This window comes from Schistocerca piceifrons, chromosome 3 (genome assembly GCF_021461385.2).
Source record: "Schistocerca piceifrons isolate TAMUIC-IGC-003096 chromosome 3, iqSchPice1.1, whole genome shotgun sequence".
Taxonomy (NCBI): domain Eukaryota; kingdom Metazoa; phylum Arthropoda; class Insecta; order Orthoptera; family Acrididae; genus Schistocerca; species Schistocerca piceifrons.
Genome location: NC_060140.1, coordinates 513,379,758 through 513,399,821, shown reverse-complemented (window position 1 = coordinate 513,399,821; position 20,064 = coordinate 513,379,758). Strand labels below are relative to the sequence as shown.

Genomic DNA, 20,064 nt, shown 5'->3' with positions numbered 1-20,064 from the left:
CCAAAATAAAAGTCAGACTATTAAATTTTATACAAATATACAATATTCTCAATGATGAACAACATGGATTCAGACAGGGCAAATCTACCAAAACAGCAATAGCTGAATTCTTAATTCTTCAAACTAAAGCACTTGGTGAACAGAAGAAAGTTTGTGGTATGTTCCTGGACCTATCTAAAGCATTTCATTTTGATGTCATGACATCCTATTAGAAAAGCTTCATTGTTATGGTATAAGGGGGAAAGAAGCAGACATCATTAAATTGTTTTTGGAAAATAGAAAGCAGTATGTAGAGATAAAGTGAAAAGTGAAAAATAATAAATAATATTACAAGTGTTTTCAAATTTTGAAATGGTGAAATATGGAGTTCCTCAAGGATCTGTCCTTGGCCACTACTTTTCATTTTGTATGTCAGTGATATAAGTATCTGATAGTGTAGTCATGACACTTCATTTGTTGTTACCAGTTTTACAACATATGACCTGCAAGAGGAGGCTTCAATAAATATAAAAACTGGAAACAATTATTTCAGGAAAAAAAAAATCTCTTTATAAATGGAAACAAAACAAAATATATGCAGATACATGCAAACAAAAAACACACTTTGGGCTCACAGTCAGGACTGGAGACCTGGAACTAAAGGAGACAGACTTTATAAATTTATAGATGTAATAGTGGATAGGCAAATGGCATGGGAGAATCACATAAATAACATGTGCAGCAAAATAGGTTCAAGCATATTTCTGATGAGAAACATGTCAAAGCAGGAACCAGACACTCTACAGACAATGCACTATGGGGGAAGTGGGCCGACAATGTTGATGTGGGTGTTGTGGGGTCTGCCAGAAGGAGAGCGGAATTCGCTTGAGGGGGGCGTGCAGTGGCATTCAACTTCGGACTGCCAGCATGAAATACAAGTGTGACACCAGTCGTGACAGTCTTCGCAAAGCGAGGGCCATACAACATGCTTGGCAATGATGCGCGTAGTTGCGCAAATGGGTGAGACTGTACAGTGCGTCGAACACCAAGCGTCGCAAAGAGGAGGGGATCAGGGGGCGTGGCACGCCAGTGGAAGTGTCACACCATATCTCCGTGCATGTGCCGTGGATCATCTTGCACGCTAGGCGCAGAGAGTGATTATTGTCAGATAAAAGGCTCGCCAAGGAGTCATCATTCGTTTGCGCCTGAGCAAGAGCATTAAAGTTGATTGAGGAAGATATGCCTGAGATCCAGGGGAAATAATCAGTGGCTATGTTGTCGGATCCTCGAACATATCGTACATTAGTTGTGTATTGTGAAATAAGGTTGAAATAATGGAACCTCCTAGGAGGTGGGTCGGCTGGAGGGTTTGTGAGTGCTTGAGCGAGGGGTTTGTGGTCTGTAAAGATCGTGAGGGAGTGTCCCTCAACGTCTTCGCAGAAATATCTAATGGCTTTGTAGACAGCTAAGAGCTCTCTGTTGAAAGTGGACCATTTGCACTGAGAGGGAGAAAGTTTTTTTGAAAAAAAACTTAAGAGATTGCACCACCTCTCCTCTGTGTTGTTGAAGTACTGCACCGATAGATATTTCACTAGCGTCCTTGGCGAGTGAAAGTGTTGCATCCGGGTGTGGATGGGCAAGTGTGTGGCTTCTGTGAAAGCGGTTTTGAGTTTTTTGAAAGACGCATGCATGACCTCTGTCCACGGCACACGCCTGTCACCTGACGTTTGTGGCCTGTGCAGTGCATCTGTGAGGGGGACCTGTAGTTTGGCGGCTCTTGGAATGTGGCGGTGGAAAAAAATTGATCATTCCTAAGAACCGGCGGAGTTCATGGTATGTTTCTGGTATCGACAGCTGTTTGATAATGTCCATTTTCTCTTGTGTGGGCCGGATACCATCGACTGAAACTATGTGTCCTAGAAAAACAACAGAATCCAGGTATACATAGCAGAAAGGTAGGGGTGATAACACTGTATCTAAGAACCTCTGCCAGGTTTGGACGCCATAAGGCATATTAGAAGACACCGAAGGGTGTGGTGATGGCCGTTTTAGGGATATCTTGTTTGTACACTGGTATTTGGTGATAAGCTTTCTCACAGTCTACCACACTGAAAATTTTAGCGACTGCCAACTGAGAAGCAAAGTCCTGAATGTTCGGTACTGGATAATTGTCCATGATTGTGCTGTTATTGAGATGTCTATAGTCACCAGAGAGTCTGTAGGAACCATCCTTCTTCAGTGTGAGATGAATCAGTGACGACCAGTCACTGGAGGATGGGCATACAATGCCTGCATTTAATAGGTCCGAGATGATTGCTTTCAGCACTTTGAGTTTGTGTGGATTCAGGCATCGTGGCCGGTGTCTGACTGGAGGGCCCTCGGTCGTATTCAGTTTGTGAAATGCACCGTTCATGATTGATAACATGCCACGCATGTGGGGCGCGTCGTTAGTGTTCGAACACTCTTGCAATGAGTCAATGATTTGAGCACACATCGGTTTGTGCGAAGAGCAAATACCTCGAAGTGAGGTGAGTTCAGATTTCATGCTCTGTAATGTCCGTTCGGTATGCTCGATAAGGGAGGTGAGCTTGGCCTGCATTTGCTTGAGTTCACTGATTTCTTGTCATTGTAGTAGCACATCACTACTTTTACTAGTTAACTTGGCAGCAAGAAGAGCACATTCCATCTGCAATAGTGAAATGTCAATGTTTGTTGACCAAATGGGTGATACAGACGCAGTGGCCATAAGGGCAATAGTCTTTTGCGAAGGTTGGTGGACTAATGTACTTCGCGCAATGTCTATTGAAAATTTGTGGTGTCACAGGAAGTCAATGCCTCAGATAGGACAAGTCACCCGTGCCACATGAAAAGTCCACAAAAACTTCAAGTATTTTGACAGTTTGAGCATTAAAGGCACTGTACCTAACACTTTAATATGAGAGTAGTTAGCCGCGCATAAAAGTCTGGGCGACGAAGTTAACACAGTAGGTGCGAGAGATGGGGGTATTACACTCATATCAGCACCACTGTCAGTGAGGAATTTAGTTTCTGAGGTGAGGTCAAGAGCGAATAGACAACTGTCGGCGCTTACCGTGTTAGATGCTGTAGCTGCTGTAAGGCGTCTTTATTCCTGTGCGCGAGGTGCTGCGCCTATGGCGCCTCGCGAGCTGCGTTTCGCGCCACGCAAGGGCTGCGACAATTCCTGGCTGCATCGCCGAAGTTGGCGTGGAACCAACACAGCGGCCAGGCTGCGTTAGGCAGGGGTGATGGAGAGCTCCTGGTGTTGACTGTGTCCGTCATGGAGCGCTGCAGTGTCGGTTGTCATGACGGATGTCGTGGAGGCTGTATCTGGTTCCCCGCAATGGATCCTATCAAATAAAACAAAAAAAGCACAATGAAAATCAAGTCAGTAACTGTGACATATTTTGCTTTCTCAAAGTACAGTAGAGCGTTGATTATCCGAAGTAATTTGGGGACATGGGTGTTTGGAAAACTGGTTTGTTCGTATAATCGAACTGTACATGTTTATTTGCCAAAAAGAAGTACTGTACAGTAAATTTATTCATAAAACAGGCATCTCTTTTAGTATTACAAAGTAACATACAAAGGCAACTTCAGAAGGAATTTATAGTATGTGGCGCAGTTTATTAAACAAAAATATCTACATATTACATACACATTTTGCATGAACAATACACACAGTATACAAAATCAACCCCCCCATGAACCATGGACCTTGCCGTTGGTGGGGAGGCTTGCGTGCCTCAGCGATACAGATAGCCGTACCGTAGGTGCAACCACAACGGAGGGGTATCTGTTGAGAGGCCAGACAAACATGTGGTTCCTGAACAGGGGCAGCAGCCTTTTCAGTAGTTGCAAGGGCAACAGTCTGGATGATTGACTGATCTGGCCTTGTAACAATAACCAAAACAGCCTTGCTGTGCTGGTACTGCGAACAGCTGAAAGCAAGGGGAAACTACAGCCGTAATTTTTCCCGAGGGCATGCAGCTTTACTGTATGATTAAATGATGATGATGATGGCATCCTCTTGGGTAAAATATTCCGGAGGTAAAATAGTCCCCCATTTGGATCTCCGGGCGGGGACTACTCAAGAGGATGTCATTATCAGGAGAAAGAAAACTGGCGTTCTACGGATCGGAGCGTGGAATGTCAGATCCCTTAATCGGGCAGGTAGGTTAGAAAATTTAAAAAGGGAAATGGATAGGTTGAAGTTAGATATAGTGGGAATTAGTGAAGTTCGGTGGCAGGAGGAACAAGACTTCTGGTCAGGTGACTACAGGGTTATAAACACAAAATCAAATAGGGGTAATGCAGGAGTAGGTTTAATAATGAATAGGAAAATAGGAATGCTGGTAAGCTACTACAAACAGCATAGTGAATGCATTATTGTGACCAAGATAGATACGAAGCCCACACGTACTACAGTAGTACAAGTTTATATGCCAACTAGCTCTGCAGATGACGAAGAAATTGAAGAAATGTATGATGAAATAAAAGAAATTATTCAGATTGTGAAGGGAGACGAAAATTTAATAGTCATGGGTGACTGGAATTCGAGTGTAGGAAAAGGGAGAGAAGGAAACATAGTAGGTGAATATGGATTGGGGGTAAGAAATGAAAGAGTAAGCCGCCTAGTAGAATTTTGCACAGAGCACAACATAATCATAGCTAACACTTGGTTTAAGAATCATGAAAGAAGGTTGTATACATGGAAGAACCCTGGAGATACTAAAAGGTATCAGATAGATTATACACTCCTGGAAATGGAAAAAAGAACACATTGACACCGGTGTGTCAGACCCACCATACTTGCTCCGGACACTGTGAGAGGGCTGTACAAGCAATGATCACACGCACGGCACAGCGGACACACCAGGAACCGCGGTGTTGGCCGTCGAATGGCGCTAGCTGCGCAGCATTTGTGCACCGCCGTCGTCAGTGTCAGCCAGTTTGCCGTGGCATACGGAGCTCCATCGCAGTCTTTAACACTGGTAGCATGCCGCGACAGCGTGGACGTGAACCGTATGTGCAGTTGACGGACTTTGAGCGAGGGCGTATAGTGGGCATGCGGGAGGCCGGGTGGACGTACCGCCGAATTGCTCAACATGTGGGGCGTGAGGTCTCCACAGTACATCGATGTTGTTGCCAGTGGTCGGCAGAAGGTGCACGTGCCCGTCGACCTGGTACCGGACCGCAGCGACGCACGGATGCACGCCAAGACCGTAGGATCCTACGCAGTGCCGTAGGGGACCGCACCGCCACTTCCCAGCAAATTAGGGACACTGTTGCTCCTGGGGTATCGGCGAGGACCATTCGCAACCGTCTCCATGAAGCTGGGCTACGGTCCCGCACACCGTTAGGCCGTCTTCCGCTCACGCCCCAACATCGTGCAGCCCGCCTCCAGTGGTGTCGCGACAGGCGTGAATGGAGGGACGAATGGAGACGTGTCGTCTTCAGCGATGAGAGTCGCTTCTGCCTTGGTGCCAATGATGGTCGTATGCGTGTTTGGCGCCGTGCAGGTGAGCGCCACAATCAGGACTGCATACGACTGAGGCACACAGGGCCAACACCCGGCATCATGGTGTGGGGAGCGATCTCCTACACTGACCGTACACCACTGGTGATCGTCAAGGGGACACTGAATAGTGCACGGTACATCCAAACCGTCATCGAACCCATCGTTCTACCATTCCTAGACCGGCAAGGGAACTTGCTGTTCCAACAGGACAATGCACGTCCGCATGTATCCCGTGCCACCCAACGTGCTCTAGAAGGTGTAAGTCAACTACCCTGGCCAGCAAGATCTCCGGATCTGTCCCCCATTGAGCATGTTTGGGACTGGATGAAGCGTCGTCTCACGCGGTCTGCACGTCCAGCACGAACGCTGGTCCAACTGAGGCGCCAGGTGGAAATGGCATGGCAAGCCGTTCCACAGGACTACATCCAGCATCTCTACGATCGTCTCCATGGGAGAATAGCAGCCTGCATTGCTGCGAATGGTGGATATACACTGTACTAGTGCCGACATTGTGCATGCTCTGTTGCCTGTGCTATGTGCCTGTGGTTCTGTCAGTGTGATCATGTGATGTATCTGACCCCAGGAATGTGTCAATAAAGTTTCCCCTTCCTGGGACAATGAATTCACGGTGTTCTTATTTCAATTTCCAGGAGTGTATAATGGTAAGACAGAGATTTAGGAACCAGGTTTTAAATTGTAAGACATTTCCAGGGGCAGATGTGGACTCTGACCACAATCTATTGGTTATGACCTGTAGATTAAAACTGAAGAAACTGCAAAAAGGTGGGAATTTAAGGAGATGGGACCTGGATATACTGAAAGAACCAGAGGTTGTACAGAGTTTCAGGGAGAGCATAAGGGAACAATTGACAGGAATGGGGGAAAGAAATACAGTAGAAGAAGAATGGGCAGCTTTGAGGGATGAAGTAGCAAAGGCAGCAGAGGATTAAGTAGGTAAAAAGACGAGGGCTAGTAGAAATCCTTGGGTAACAGAAGAAATATTGAGTTTAATTGATGAAAGGAAAAAATATAAAAATGCAGTAAATGAAGCAGGCAAAAAGGAATACAAACGTCTCAGAAATGAGATCGACAGGAAGTGCAAAATGGCTAAGCAGGGATTGCTAGAGGACAAATGTAAGGATGTAGAGGCCTATCTCACTAGGGGTAAGATAGATACTGCCTACGGGAAAATTAAAGAGACCATTGGAGAAAAGAGAACGACTTGTATGAATATCAAGAGCTCAGATGGAAACCCAGTTCTAAGCAAAGAAGGGAAAGCAGAAAGGTGGAAGGAGTATATAGAGGGTCTATACAAGGGTGATGTACTTGAGGACAATATTATGGAAATGGAAGAGGATGTAGATGAAGATGAAATGGGAGATATGATACTGCGTGAAGAGTTTGACAGAGCACTGAAAGACCTGAGTCAAAACAAGGCCCCCGGAGTAGACAACATTCCATTGGAACTACTGACGGCCTTGGAAGAGCCAGTCATGACAAAACTCTACCATCTGGTGAGCAAGATGTATGAAACAGGCGAAATACTCTCAACTTCAAGAAGAATATAATAATTCCAATCCCAAAGAAAGCAGGTGTTGACAGATGTGAAAATTACCGAACTATCAGTTTAATAAGTCACAGCTGCAAAATACTAACACGAATTCTTTACAGACGAATGGAAAAACTAGTAGAAGCTAACCTCGGGGAAGATCAGTTTGGATTCCGTAGAAACACTGGAACACGTGAGGCAATACTGACCTTACTACTTATCTTAGAAGGAAGATTAAGAAAGGCAAACCTACGTTTCTAGCATTTGTAGACTTAGAGAAAGCTTTTGACAATGTTAACTGGAATACTCTCTTTTAAATTCTGAAGGTGGCAGGGGTAAAATACAGGGAGGGAAAGGCTATTTACAATTTGTACAGAAACCAGATGGCAGTTATAAGAGTCGAGGGACATGAAAGGGAAGCAGTGGTTGGGAAGGGAGTAAGACAGGGTTGTAGCCTCTCCCCGATGTTATTCAATCTGTATATTGAGCAAGCAGTAAAGGAAACAAAAGAAAAATTCGGAGTAGGTATTAAAATTCATGGAGAAGAAATAAAAACTTTGAGGTTCGCCGATGACATTGTAATTCTGTCAGAGACAGCAAAGGACTTGGAAGAGCTGTTGAATGGAATGGACAGTGTCTTGAAAGGAGGATATAAGATGAACATCAACAAAAGCAAAACAAGGATAATGGAATGTAATCTAATTAAGTCGGGTGATGCTGAGGGAATTAGATTAGGAAATGAGGCACTTAAAATAGTAAAGGAGTTTTGCTATTTGGGGAGCAAAATAACTGATGATTGTCGAAGTAGAGAGGATATAAAATGTAGACTGGCAATGGCAAGGAAAGCGTTTCTGAAGAAGAGAAATTTGTTAACATCGAGTATAGATTTAAGTGTCAGGAAGTCCTTTCTGAAAGTATTTGTATGGAGTGTAGCCATGTATGGAAGTGAAACATGGATGATAAATAGTTTGGACAAGAAGAGAATAGAAGCTTTCGAAATGTGGTGCTACAGAAGAATGCTGAAGATTAAATGGGTAGATCATATAACTAATGAGGAAGTACTGAATAGGATTGGGGAGAAGAGAAGTTTGTGGCACAACTTGACCAGAAGAAGGGATCGGTTGGTAGGACATGTTCTGAGGCATCAAGGGATCACCAATTTAGTATTGGAGGGCAGCGTGGAGGGTAAATATCGTAGAGGGAGACCAAGAGATGAATACACTAAGCAGATTCAGAAGGATGTAGGTTGCAGTAAGTACTGGGAGATGAAAAATCTTGCACAGGATAGAGTAGCATGGAGAGCTGCATCAAACCAGTCTCAGGACTGAAGACCACAACAACAACATACAAAATCAATGTTTAAAAAAAATCCTTTATTTTGGTCTGTCTAAGCAAGCCTACACACTTACGAGCAGCTAAGTCACGTACTTTTTTCATTACAGATATCTGAAACTGGTCACTTTTATCTTGGGCTTGAAACCATCGCAAAGCAGTACCTAAACAAGTGAACGCCTCAGAAGCTGTGGCCCAGTGTGATGACTACTGTGGGAAACTTGCTTTGGGAGTGAGGGGGATGATGGACGGTAGGGTGGGAGAGTAACAGGTGCGAGTGTGTACATGGTTCCTTATAAGCAGTCGTTTGGTTGACCGACATTCGGATAATCGACACTCTACTGTAGTAACTGCCTGAGTTCGTCTTAGGTGTAACATTGGATGTTTTCATTGACAGCGTGCAATATTTTCAGTAGACTCCAGAGCAAGTGCCAGTAATGAGAGTAGGGGCATCAACAACTACCAACACTCCACACCGAAGCATGTTTATACATATAAATGAAACATATGAAGAGTTGAACTGCTAATCTCAATCAAGAGTTCTCTCACTCATTCATATATAGATTTGTCTAGTAAATTGCAATATTCCATAAATAAGCAAATTCCAGAACCTTCAAGAAATTACAAATCTGAAACAGTAAATAATTACAGGAGTTGGGGCTGAACTAGTGACACACATGTTGCCAGCCGGTGACATAACTACTACACCACTGCAGACAGTGCTCAATGTATGGTACTATTTCTATGAAGGAGCTGTTATTTTCAGAAGCAACTGTAGGTAGTTGTAGTGGTAAGCCATTTTATGTGCCAGCTTGGAAGAAAAGGATAGGTGTCCTAAGGAGAGGATATGTTATAACATCATCACAAATGAGGTTTGCTTCTGTGCCTTTGCCAGAAAAACTAAATATGGACCCTATGCTGTGTAGTTTGAAAATCATGGACACAAACCATCTGTTCCAACATTTGTTGAGCCACATTATTGGTTCCCAGCCTAGCTCTCCTGACTTTGAGTCCCATTAGGTTGTTCTTACTGGATTCATTTCCCTGAAATTGATGATGTTGTGTAAATTGAAAGTGGGTGGGGGAGAAAGGAAAGGAAAGGGGAGAAACTAGTGATATCAGCTGCATCAGGATTTATGTGGAATCAGTGGCAATCAGTGAAAATCTGTGCCAGACCAGGACTCAAATCTGGAATAACCTGCTTACTAGGCAATTAGGTTAAGCACTGTGCCACCCAGACACAGTGTTTATTGCAAATGCACAGACTATCTCAGTATGCTCTCCAGCTGACACACATTGCCACCTAGAGCCACCTGTCTGCAGAACCCATCCACATCATCCATGCCCAATAATTTTAAATTCCAGCTGGAGATCGCATGTAAATGTGCATCTACACTGAAGATTGTGGATTCATTGACCATTGAGGTGAATCACTCAAAATTAGGAAACATGGAGGACATGGATGGGGGGACTGCAGGCAGGTAGTGTTAAGCAGAAATGTGATTCAGCTGGGGAGTGTGCTGAGATAATCTGCGCTTTTGTGATAAACACTGCATCCAGTGGTTAATGCAACTGTCTAGTAAGCAGGAGAGCCTGAGTTCGAGTCCCAGTCCAGCACACATTTTCACTTGTCACTCTGATTCTGTATAACTCCCCCTTCAGTTTACATAATACGTATCACGGCTGTGGGTTCCACATGGTTTTGTTCTTTTAGAGATGTCTGAAAGAAAAGATGACACACATTCATATATTTGATGATGTGTTTGTGTCACCAACACTGGTGCCCACACTGTGCTGAAATGAAGTCCTGTGTATATAATGATTCAGTAATTCCTTGAATCAATTTCAACCAATTTTTAATGGTGGAGTCCCAGTAGGTCATGCTGGATGCAAGAATATTTGTCTCACCATATGTCATGCTGTGGCCTGTATCAGGACACTGGTCAGCAAGAGCAGATTTTCTATCTCACCTTAATGTCTGTGTTCATTTCATCTGTCTTTAACAATGCAACATGTCTGGTTACTGTATAATTTCATACTCGTACATGGAATGAGGTATAGTCCTCGTCTCATTAGGCTGAGGCCATTTTTGTAAAACCCAGCATCATTTATGCTTTCAACAGAGGACAGAAGATACATTTCATTTATTAATTCTTGAATAACCTGTTCATACAGCACAAGGTGTATGAACAAGTGTCCTTAATACACAAATGCTTTGAAATTGATTATAGTTGCTACGTAAATGCAGGTCAATGTATGTTGATTTGTGATACACACGTTGATCCAAGAAGTCATTTTCATATCTAGCATTGAGGTCACAAGTGATATAACCACAAAAGTATCGTTTGCTTAGTTCTGAAAACAAATGGGTTTCTGAATCACTGCCTGAAGTGCTTTGTCCTCAACATCTTGTATATAAAGCTTAGCTACTATGGGGGACACAGGACTATCCATAGCAGTATCACAATTTGATTCAAAGTATTGGGGATTCAGTAAAAAATAAACCAAGATGAGCACCTGTTTGAAGATATGTATAACATCTGCTCCCTGCTAACTTTGTATGAGTTTGAATTTATTCAATAAGGCACCTGTCAAAGACGCTTTGTCAAAACTTACTATTTGGCAGTTGGCTTTACACGCAAGTTCTTGAGTTGACATATGGAGTCATTCAAATCTTTGATGTGGTTTACACATTTCTGTACCAAAGAGGCTCAAAAGAGAAGCCATATGTTTCTCTAGGTACTACATTGATGGCAAGCGTTTCAAGGAGGGTCCAAGCGTGTTACAGTGTAATGCAGTTTTGAAGTGACAGCCTTTATTCTTATTATTTTTTATTTTATTTCACAATTGAGTTATTCTTTAGTTTTATAAGATTGAGTCTTTCATTCTGTGCTCCCATTGAACCTTAAGGCCACATACATTAACGGATCTGCATATGGTCCAAAAGTTTTTTGAGTAGTTTATACGATACATAAAGCTTTGCAGAATTGAGTGTACCTCCTATTTTTTACTTAGTATGCTGCTGTAGAGACAGAAAGGGAATCCAACCACAGAAGTATAAGCCAAATTCAGGATAAGCAAATATATCATGGTATCAAGACCTTAAAAGGAAGAGCGGACGAGAGAAAATATTAGTATAATAAGGAAGAAGAAGATTATTGTGCAATGCATAAGTATTTTCATGTTTTTGGTTTTCACAGTAATCTAAAATTTTTGTTTTCTTTCTTAGAAACTGTTCACAATGAAGAAACCAGGAAATGTATTACGTTTTTGAGCTTTTCAGTTCAGTAATAGTGTTTTATGGCAAGTAAGCTAGTTGTAAATCAAGAAATAAGTCTGTCTTTTTTTCTGCTAGTTTTACCATGGAATTCACAGTATTTGAACCACAGATCATGTCAATGTTATTCTATTTAATCTTTCAAGAGAAGGTATTGTCTCTGATATGTGTGATGTATTATGTTAACAACTTTGGTCAAATAAGAAAATTGTGAGTTGCTTTTTGCATTAAACATACTCTATGTGTTTCAGAACAGTGTCTCTTGAGAGGAGTGATGTACGATGATGGTGAATCAGTGAACCTTCGCACTTGTGTGGACTGCCAGTGCCGGAATGGTTTCATGCATTGTGTACGCCGTGATCCAAACATCACATGTCCGCCACTTCCTTGCAGCCCACAGGAGCAGTTCTCTGTTCCTGAGGAATGCTGCAAATTCTGTCCTGGTACTTTTCTATCATATATCTTATATGAATCTCATAGAAATGTAGAGTAAAAAGTTTTGTATATCTTCTGCTTAAGTTTTTTGTGAGACCCACATTCTTTTTGTTCAGAGTGAACATGGAAGTGATGTCAGAATGTAATGGGTTTTTAAGACACCTGTCCAACTATCCAGATTACTGTCTTGTTCATTTTTACTTGTCATTTGGATTCTGAAGAACTTCCTTGATGCTTTATACACTTATGTAGCACCCACTGTAAAATAGTTTGAATCTTAAAATCCAGTGCTGATGCATCCCCTAACACATACATCCTAATAATAATTCTCAAAAACTGTAGGATCTTTAACTTTAACATTATTTGTTGTGTACCACTTACTTTAATTTTATACATCTATTTCATCACGTGTACACACCGTTAATGATAACATGTTTTGATGCTTATGTGCTTTTTCGCTGTATATTAATGTAATACATACTCTTTGTCACAGTACATTAACAATGTAAGCTTACTGTTTGTGTAAATCCATTTGTTAGTAGAATCATTTTTAGTTATAGTTTAGAAGACTATGAAAGTATGGAAGGGTAAGAAGTACAGATCAGTTTCCATATTTTACCGACTATAAGATGCACTTTTTGCTTCAAAAACTTGCCTCTAGACTTCAGGCACATCTTATACTCTAGAGTAATATAAAAATGTCCAATATTTTATTTAAAATTCCTGACAGACTTAAAAATGCCTATATATTCAATGCTGTGGGAAAAATTCCTCTATTTGGCAGCAGCAGTGCACCAATGCAATGAATATGAGTTGCGAAGATTCACAAGCTTGCTAACACTATCTCCCTCCCACCCTGCCATCACAAACGCAGAACACTGTATAGACTATGATGCATCATTACAGTCTAGTGCCAGTGAGCTTGAATTGAAAGTGATTTGTGTTATCTATAAAAGTACAAAATTTTTGTTAGAAGGTAGTTTCATAATGGAAAAAATAAACGGTATTCATATGATGTGGGTTATAAATTGTAAGTAATAGCATATACAGAAGAAAACAGACCAGCTGAGCAACATTTTGGCCCTATACCAAAACAAAAATCCATTCATGATTGTCAGGCTAGTAAAAAAGAACTGAAAAAATGAGGAAGACTAAATGTCCAAATAGAGGACTGAAAGCAAAATGGTGAAAAGTAGAAGATGACATATCGAAATGGATTCAAGGACACTGTCAAAATGGCATTGCAATTAGAACAAAAATGATTCAAATACAGTACATGCTCATCATCTAGTGCTACAGTGGAATGTGAGAGACTTAAGGGTGGAGTTGGTTGGTGCTACAGGTTTATGAAGTGTCATGAACTTAGCATGCGAACCAAAACTAAAATAGCTCAGTAAATGCCACAAGAGTATGAACAGAAAATGTTATCTTTGCATCACTCTATTATTCAACATAGAAAGTGGCCCAGTGTGGAACTAAGGCGAATGTGAATATGGACAAAACTCCTCTGACATTTGATGTGCCGAATAATGGAACTGTTGCCATGAAAAGTGCTAGAACTGTAGCTATAAAAATAAATGGACATGGAAAAGTGCATTACACTGTTGTCCTTTCATGTTGTGCTGACAGTACTAAACTTAATTCAATGTGATCATTTTCAAGCACCAAACAATGCCAAAATCTTCTGAAATACCACTAGGTGTTGTTCATGTACATGACTAGAGCTGGATGGACAGAACTGGTTTGAAATTCTGGATTAACAGATAGTGGGAAATTGTGGGCTAGATCAATTTGGTAGTCATCTGAAGAATTATGTGAAAGAGGAATTGAGACAGGGACATGCAGAGCTTTCTGTTATTCTGGGAGAACATACTTCACAATTGTAACCTCTTGATGACTCAATAAATAAATCGTTTAAAGTGTATATGAGAAAGGAAGCTTTAAAACAACCTACAGTCAAACAAGTGTGTCAGTGGATAAAACAGTCATGGTCTAGTGTGAGAGAAAACATTATTGTTAAATCGTTCAAGATGTGCGGCATAAGAAATGCCCTTGATGGCAGTGAAGGCTATCCCATATATGAAGAGGACAACAATGACAATGAAAAGGAAGAAGAAGAAAGTTCAGATGATGATTTTCAGGGATTTTAAAGGTCTTAATGGTTTTATAAACTAAGAATTTTTTAGTCTGGCTTTGCAATCTAATGATAAAAATGGTAGAAATGTTATTTTTTTTAAAAAATTGCTTAAAAATTATTTTCTACTTTCTCAGGTTGGCAGCTTCTGTTGACAATTTTTCTGTGTTTGAAAATTAAATTTGGGCTTTTCTAAACTCCATTTCTGCAAAACAACATGTATTTCCTTTTTATTTTCCCACACATTTTGATACCTATGTGTCATCTTCTGTGGGTCTTGATTTATTTCTGTAATATATCACACAAATTTCATGATTGTTTTTCTGTTTTATGCCTAAAAACTATAACATGTGCCTTTTGTTTTAATTGGTCTTGTTTGCTTATTTGGAATTACATTACTTATGGAAATGGATTTTTACAGGTCAGCATGTTCTTATGCCTTTTTATTATTTTGACAGCATGTTATCTGCAAATTAGTTGTGAAGAAATTTGCTTCTTTTTGAAATACTTTCTTGTGAGTAGTGGTTGTATATGTCATTATATTTATATTTCCTGTCCAGTTGTGCATATCTGGGAGGTTTTCCTGCTCCGTAGCTACTGTATACACTGTTTTCCACACCTCCTTTTATATTTCACACTCACCTTTTTTAGTTGTTCATTGTTTTGTTTCTGTTCAATGTGGTTCTGATTTTGAATGTTTGGTGAAAACTATTGTGGTTTGCTTGCTGGGAAGAATTTATATTGTGTGTGTCTCTCTGTGTGTAATGAGTGAACAAGAGAGCTAGAAAAGGCAGGGGGGGATTGAGAACACAGTGTTATATTTTCATTCAAGACTTTCTTTACTTGTAGCACTGCTTTTTGTATGTGGTAGTTCTCCTCTATTTTGAGTTTTTGAAAGAGACTGTTGCTTTTTTCAGGGGTATTGAGATCAGTCTCAATGTCATTTGGGTGCTGGTTTTCATGTATGAGATGATCTGCAAAAGTGGAGTGTGAACTGTCGTGTTTTACATCTCCAAGATGTTCAGAATATCTCATTCTAAAATTGTGCATGTTTGACGTCTTTAGTGGATTCCCTTGAATTACATGTTAACTGATAGATTCCAGCTTTGGAGAATTTGTGTGTGAAGGTGTTCTCAGTTTTTAGATTTTTCTGTGCTGTGTTGTTTGTAGTCCTTGTTTCTTCAGAATGTTCCCTACCATGCGGACATTTTTGATCAGTTCAGTTCAGTCTCTTTATTCATCCAATAACAATATACATTGTATGGATGTAGTCAATTACAACCTAATTTCTTATATTTAATTTGTTACCAAAACTTGGATAATAAATATAAATATTTCATGTTGTATGTTAGTATGTGTCACTGTGTTCTTTGTGAGACGTTACTGGTTCCCTGTGTTTGCTATGTGTTGGTATTCCTGGCTCTTTGTTCTGGCTGTAATTGATTCATGATATGTGCTTTCTTAATTTGTTTTTTATTTTGTTTTTAAGTGTATTATTTGTGTGTTGTACCCACTCTGTTTGGCTATCTGATGTATTGTGTTTAGACACAAGGGAACATAACAAATGAACACATAAGTGAAATTTAAGCCTTGCCAAAGATTATATCAGAATAGAACTACTGCACTTTGAACAAGGAGTTCTTTGAAAAAGGCTTAACAATGGGCTCACCTATCAATGGCCAACATGCAAACATATTTTTGAACCACATTGAAAGCAAAATGTTTAATGAAACTAACATCCAGAACAATACAAGATTATATGTTGGTACCATTAGGTGGATGACATCATTTGTTTTGTAAATGAAATAGACACCCAAATAAAACAATTACACAGTGATCTAAACACGGTGTATCCGAAAATAAAATTCACCATTGAGAATGAAGTTGACATCATACTTTATTCCTTAGAGCCCAACATGCACAGAATCAACAACAAACATAATTTTGAAATATTTGGGGAATCTACAGCCACAAGGAGGACCATTCACAACCATTCCAATCACCCACAGACACACAAACTTTCAGGTTTCAGATATATGCTATACAGACTTAATAGAACTGCTCTGGACACACTCAGCTATATACCAGACAACTAGAGAGAATGAGTATAACACACAAACAATAAAACAACTGAACAACAAAATAAAAAAAGCAAACTAAAAATGAATAAACCATTAATCAATTACCAGATGCAACAAAGAGCCAGGAAAAAAACACATGACAAACACAGGGAACAAGGAACAACTTACAAAGAACACAACATATCATATACTAACATAGAGCAACAAATATGTCCAGATGTTGGGAACATTCTGAAGAAGCAAAGGCTGTGGTACATTGCACTACTAGGGAATAGGGAAACAAATAGGAAGGAGTGGACCCCTTTTGTTATCACTCGTTTTATTTAACAATCATATAAACAAATTCCTTTAAAACTACAATATCTTGATCTGCTATCAATGTCTTTTATGAAACCAGGTCTATCTCATATATACTAGAAAATTTTAAAACCACTAACAGTTATGCACCTGACAGCTTAAAATTAATTCACTATTTTACGTTGCTCTTCAGACAAAGTTTAATAAATATAATGAATACCCGAGTAAACATAATTAGCAACAGAATTAATTAGAAGGGAGTGATGCCAGGTTGCTCGAAGGCGGAACAAAAACATAACTTAGAGAAACCAAGGTGGAAGGCAGAAGCTGGCAGTTCGTACAAGACCCACTTCTTGAGCTTTGACCAGGAGTCACCTCCTGCAACCCAGGATTTCACAGCCCTGGGTACCCGTAGGTGGAAAGGCAATGCTTACTCCAAAACACTATCCAGCCAGCTGTAGCATTTAACAAGCGCACAGAACAGGCCCACAGGGACAATGTAAACAATCACCAAAAGATAATAAATAACAGGTCAAATTATTTAGCAATAAAATGGCACACTGCCTTCTTTAGGATCAAGTACATTATGTTTCGATTAACATTTCTAAGCATTTCTCCTCCAGAATGATGACTATGCAGACACAGCTAATCGACTTCCAAATGTAAATACGCTGTACAAAGGTCTTATCACTTAGCTGACAGATGAAGGCACAAAATCAGTTTTAACAAGTAAGTGCATCTATTTTCAATGAAAACTACTGAATCTTGGATTAATTGTGGCGCATACACATTTGATGGCAAAAAAAGAATTACACACCTCGCTAGATAAATGATTCCTACATACAATGCTTTTACGTGGCATATCACTCTGAACATCTTCAGAACTTATACACCCAAGGTTTCAACAATACACTTGATAGTGGATCCAAAGAATGCATTCACACCACAGGAAGTTTATTTTGGCATAAGCCAAATAAACATGTTTGATATATTTTAAAGCACTACAGCAATGCTGACAAATCTGCAGTCACATATCATGGACAAATTCACTTAACTTTTTGCTGGACCTCCGATACGTCTTGCGTTGGGTACAGCAGGCAGCAATAAGGCAGCAGACAACCATAGACAGCTGTGTCCAGAACCAGCAGCACACAACCCAAGGCAGCAACAAGCCTTCTCACAGGTGACAGGAAAGGCTCTCCACCAAGCTACCCCATACACATGGTCGGTTCCCACTCCACCACAACCACACTCTGGCCTCAGGTAACATCAAATGCCAACTGTCATGTTCTTTGTGAGAGCCTCCAGTTAACTCCTCTAGCAAAGATAAGGCAGGCAAGACTCAGTACATATCACAAGCAAAGGTAAGAGTGTGAAGGCAAGATACTTGCAAATACGATGGCGCGCTACTAAAACGCCACAGGTCGGACTACAAACAACACAATATAGAAAAACCTAAATACTGAGAACATCTTGACAGACACATTCTCCCAAGCTGGAATCTATTGATTGACCTGAAATTCATGGCAATCCATCTAAACAGGCCAAATATGCAGAATTTTGAAACTAAACATCCTTGTAAATAACTTTTGTAAATAATCTCATACAAGAAAACCAGCATCCAAACAACACCGAGACTGATCTCAATATCCTTGGACAAAGAAATAGTCTCTATAAAAAATTCACAATAGAGGAGAACTACTACAGATAGTACTCAAGTATCTAAAACCATTTGCTTCTCACTTCCTCTCCCCCCTTTTTTCCTTTTTATAGCTATCTCTCTCTCTCTCTCTCTCTCTCTCTCTCTCTCTCTCTCTCTCTCTCTCTATCTCTACCCCCCCCCCCCTCTCCCTCTACCCCCCCCCCCCCAATTAGAATGCACAACTGAACAGAAAATATAAGTAAAGTGTCATACACAGCCACTAATAACAAATAAGTATTTAAAAATATGCAAATTTCTTCAAGACTCCTTGGAGTTACCTGGCTGTGAAAATGATAAATAGGCAAAATACAAACTGACCTTTAAAAATCTATTTCCACAAATTATGTAATTACAGGTGAGCGGTCACATCAGATGAAAATCATATGAAAATATTACAGTCCTTAGCTCTAAAATAGAGTAACCATCACTAACTTTATATGATATTTTACAGAAACTGATTGAGTTCCACGGAAGATGACACATAGGTGTCAAAATGTGTCTGGGAAAATAAAAAAGGAATATATGTTGTTTTGCATGAAGCAGAGTTTTAAAAAAGTCCAAGTTCTGTTAGTTTTTATTAAGAGATAAACAAGTGGAGAAGAGCTCCTTTATGTGTTGCATTCACTCAGTTTCTATGATGTGATTGGATTATCTTTGACTTTATTTAAAGAGACAATCAAAATGTTGTTATAGTGTTGCTCTTTTACTAATTTGATGGTGTAAATATGCAGTTTTTCTTTTAGTAAATGTAATGTGTGTAATAAGACAGTTTTACTCCACTTTGACAGTTTTATTACAAGAAGATTCAGAGTAGTCAATCAGTTTTTCTGAAAATCTTGTTGGAGCTTCTGTAACACTCAACCTGGAAATTAATTTCTCCTTTCTTTTTCATACATTTCATTTTACAATCGCTTGTTCTTAATCACTTGATTGCTGCAGGCTTGCTCACTTGTTTGCTATGTTGTGTGCTTGCTCATTATCAAATAATCTGGCTGTCTGAACTGAGTGCAGTGCATTTAAGCTGCTATGTGGCACTGATGTACCCCTACAGCCTGCTTTGCCCCATGTTGAATATTTTTAGAGAGATTGCACTGCTTCCTTTTAATCTTTTGTAATAAGCTGTCGAGATATTTGAAACTCTCCACTTTGCTCAGTCTTTTCCCATCAATTATTTTCCCATTTGTGACTTTCTCTTTCTTCCTGCTCATGATTAACATTTCACATTTCCTTATGCTAAATTGTGTACCATATTCTTGTACTAATCATTGCTATACATCCAATTGCTCTTGCACTTTATCCTCCTTGTTTCCCCAAATTATCAAATCGTCTGCAAACACCATTACTTTCATCTTTCCTTCACCAATTACTTGTGCCACTCTGGCCATTATCTTATCCATCACTACATTGAACTGCAATGGTGGAAGTGCACTTCCCCCTTCCAAACAGCTCATACTCCCATTGTACATTTATGTCATCCTCCATATAGTCCACTTTTCTACTCCTTTGTTCTTCAGGGGCTTCCATACTTCATTTCTACATATACTATGATATGCTTTTTCAGTGTTCAGGTAGGCTATCAGTAGATTATTCCATATTCATCCTGTAGCTTACAGCGAAAATTAGATTACTGTGGACCTTCCTACTCTGAACCCATGTTGTTCTTCTCTAACCCTTCCTTCTATTTTTGTCCAAATTCACATTTCTCAAACTTTCTAAAAGGTTTATTTATTTTATTGAGT

General features: G+C 40.1%; 1 protein-coding gene across 1 annotated transcript in view; it reads left to right on the top strand.

Moving 5' to 3' along the window:
- The window catches only part of LOC124788789 (protein kinase C-binding protein NELL1-like), a 466,052-nt gene that overhangs the window by 202,913 nt on the left and 243,075 nt on the right, over positions 1-20,064 (top strand). Inside the window, exon 9 of the mRNA XM_047256072.1 lies at positions 11,928-12,119. Within this exon, the coding sequence (XP_047112028.1) occupies positions 11,928-12,119 (192 nt within the window). The remainder of the gene's footprint in view (positions 1-11,927; positions 12,120-20,064) is intronic.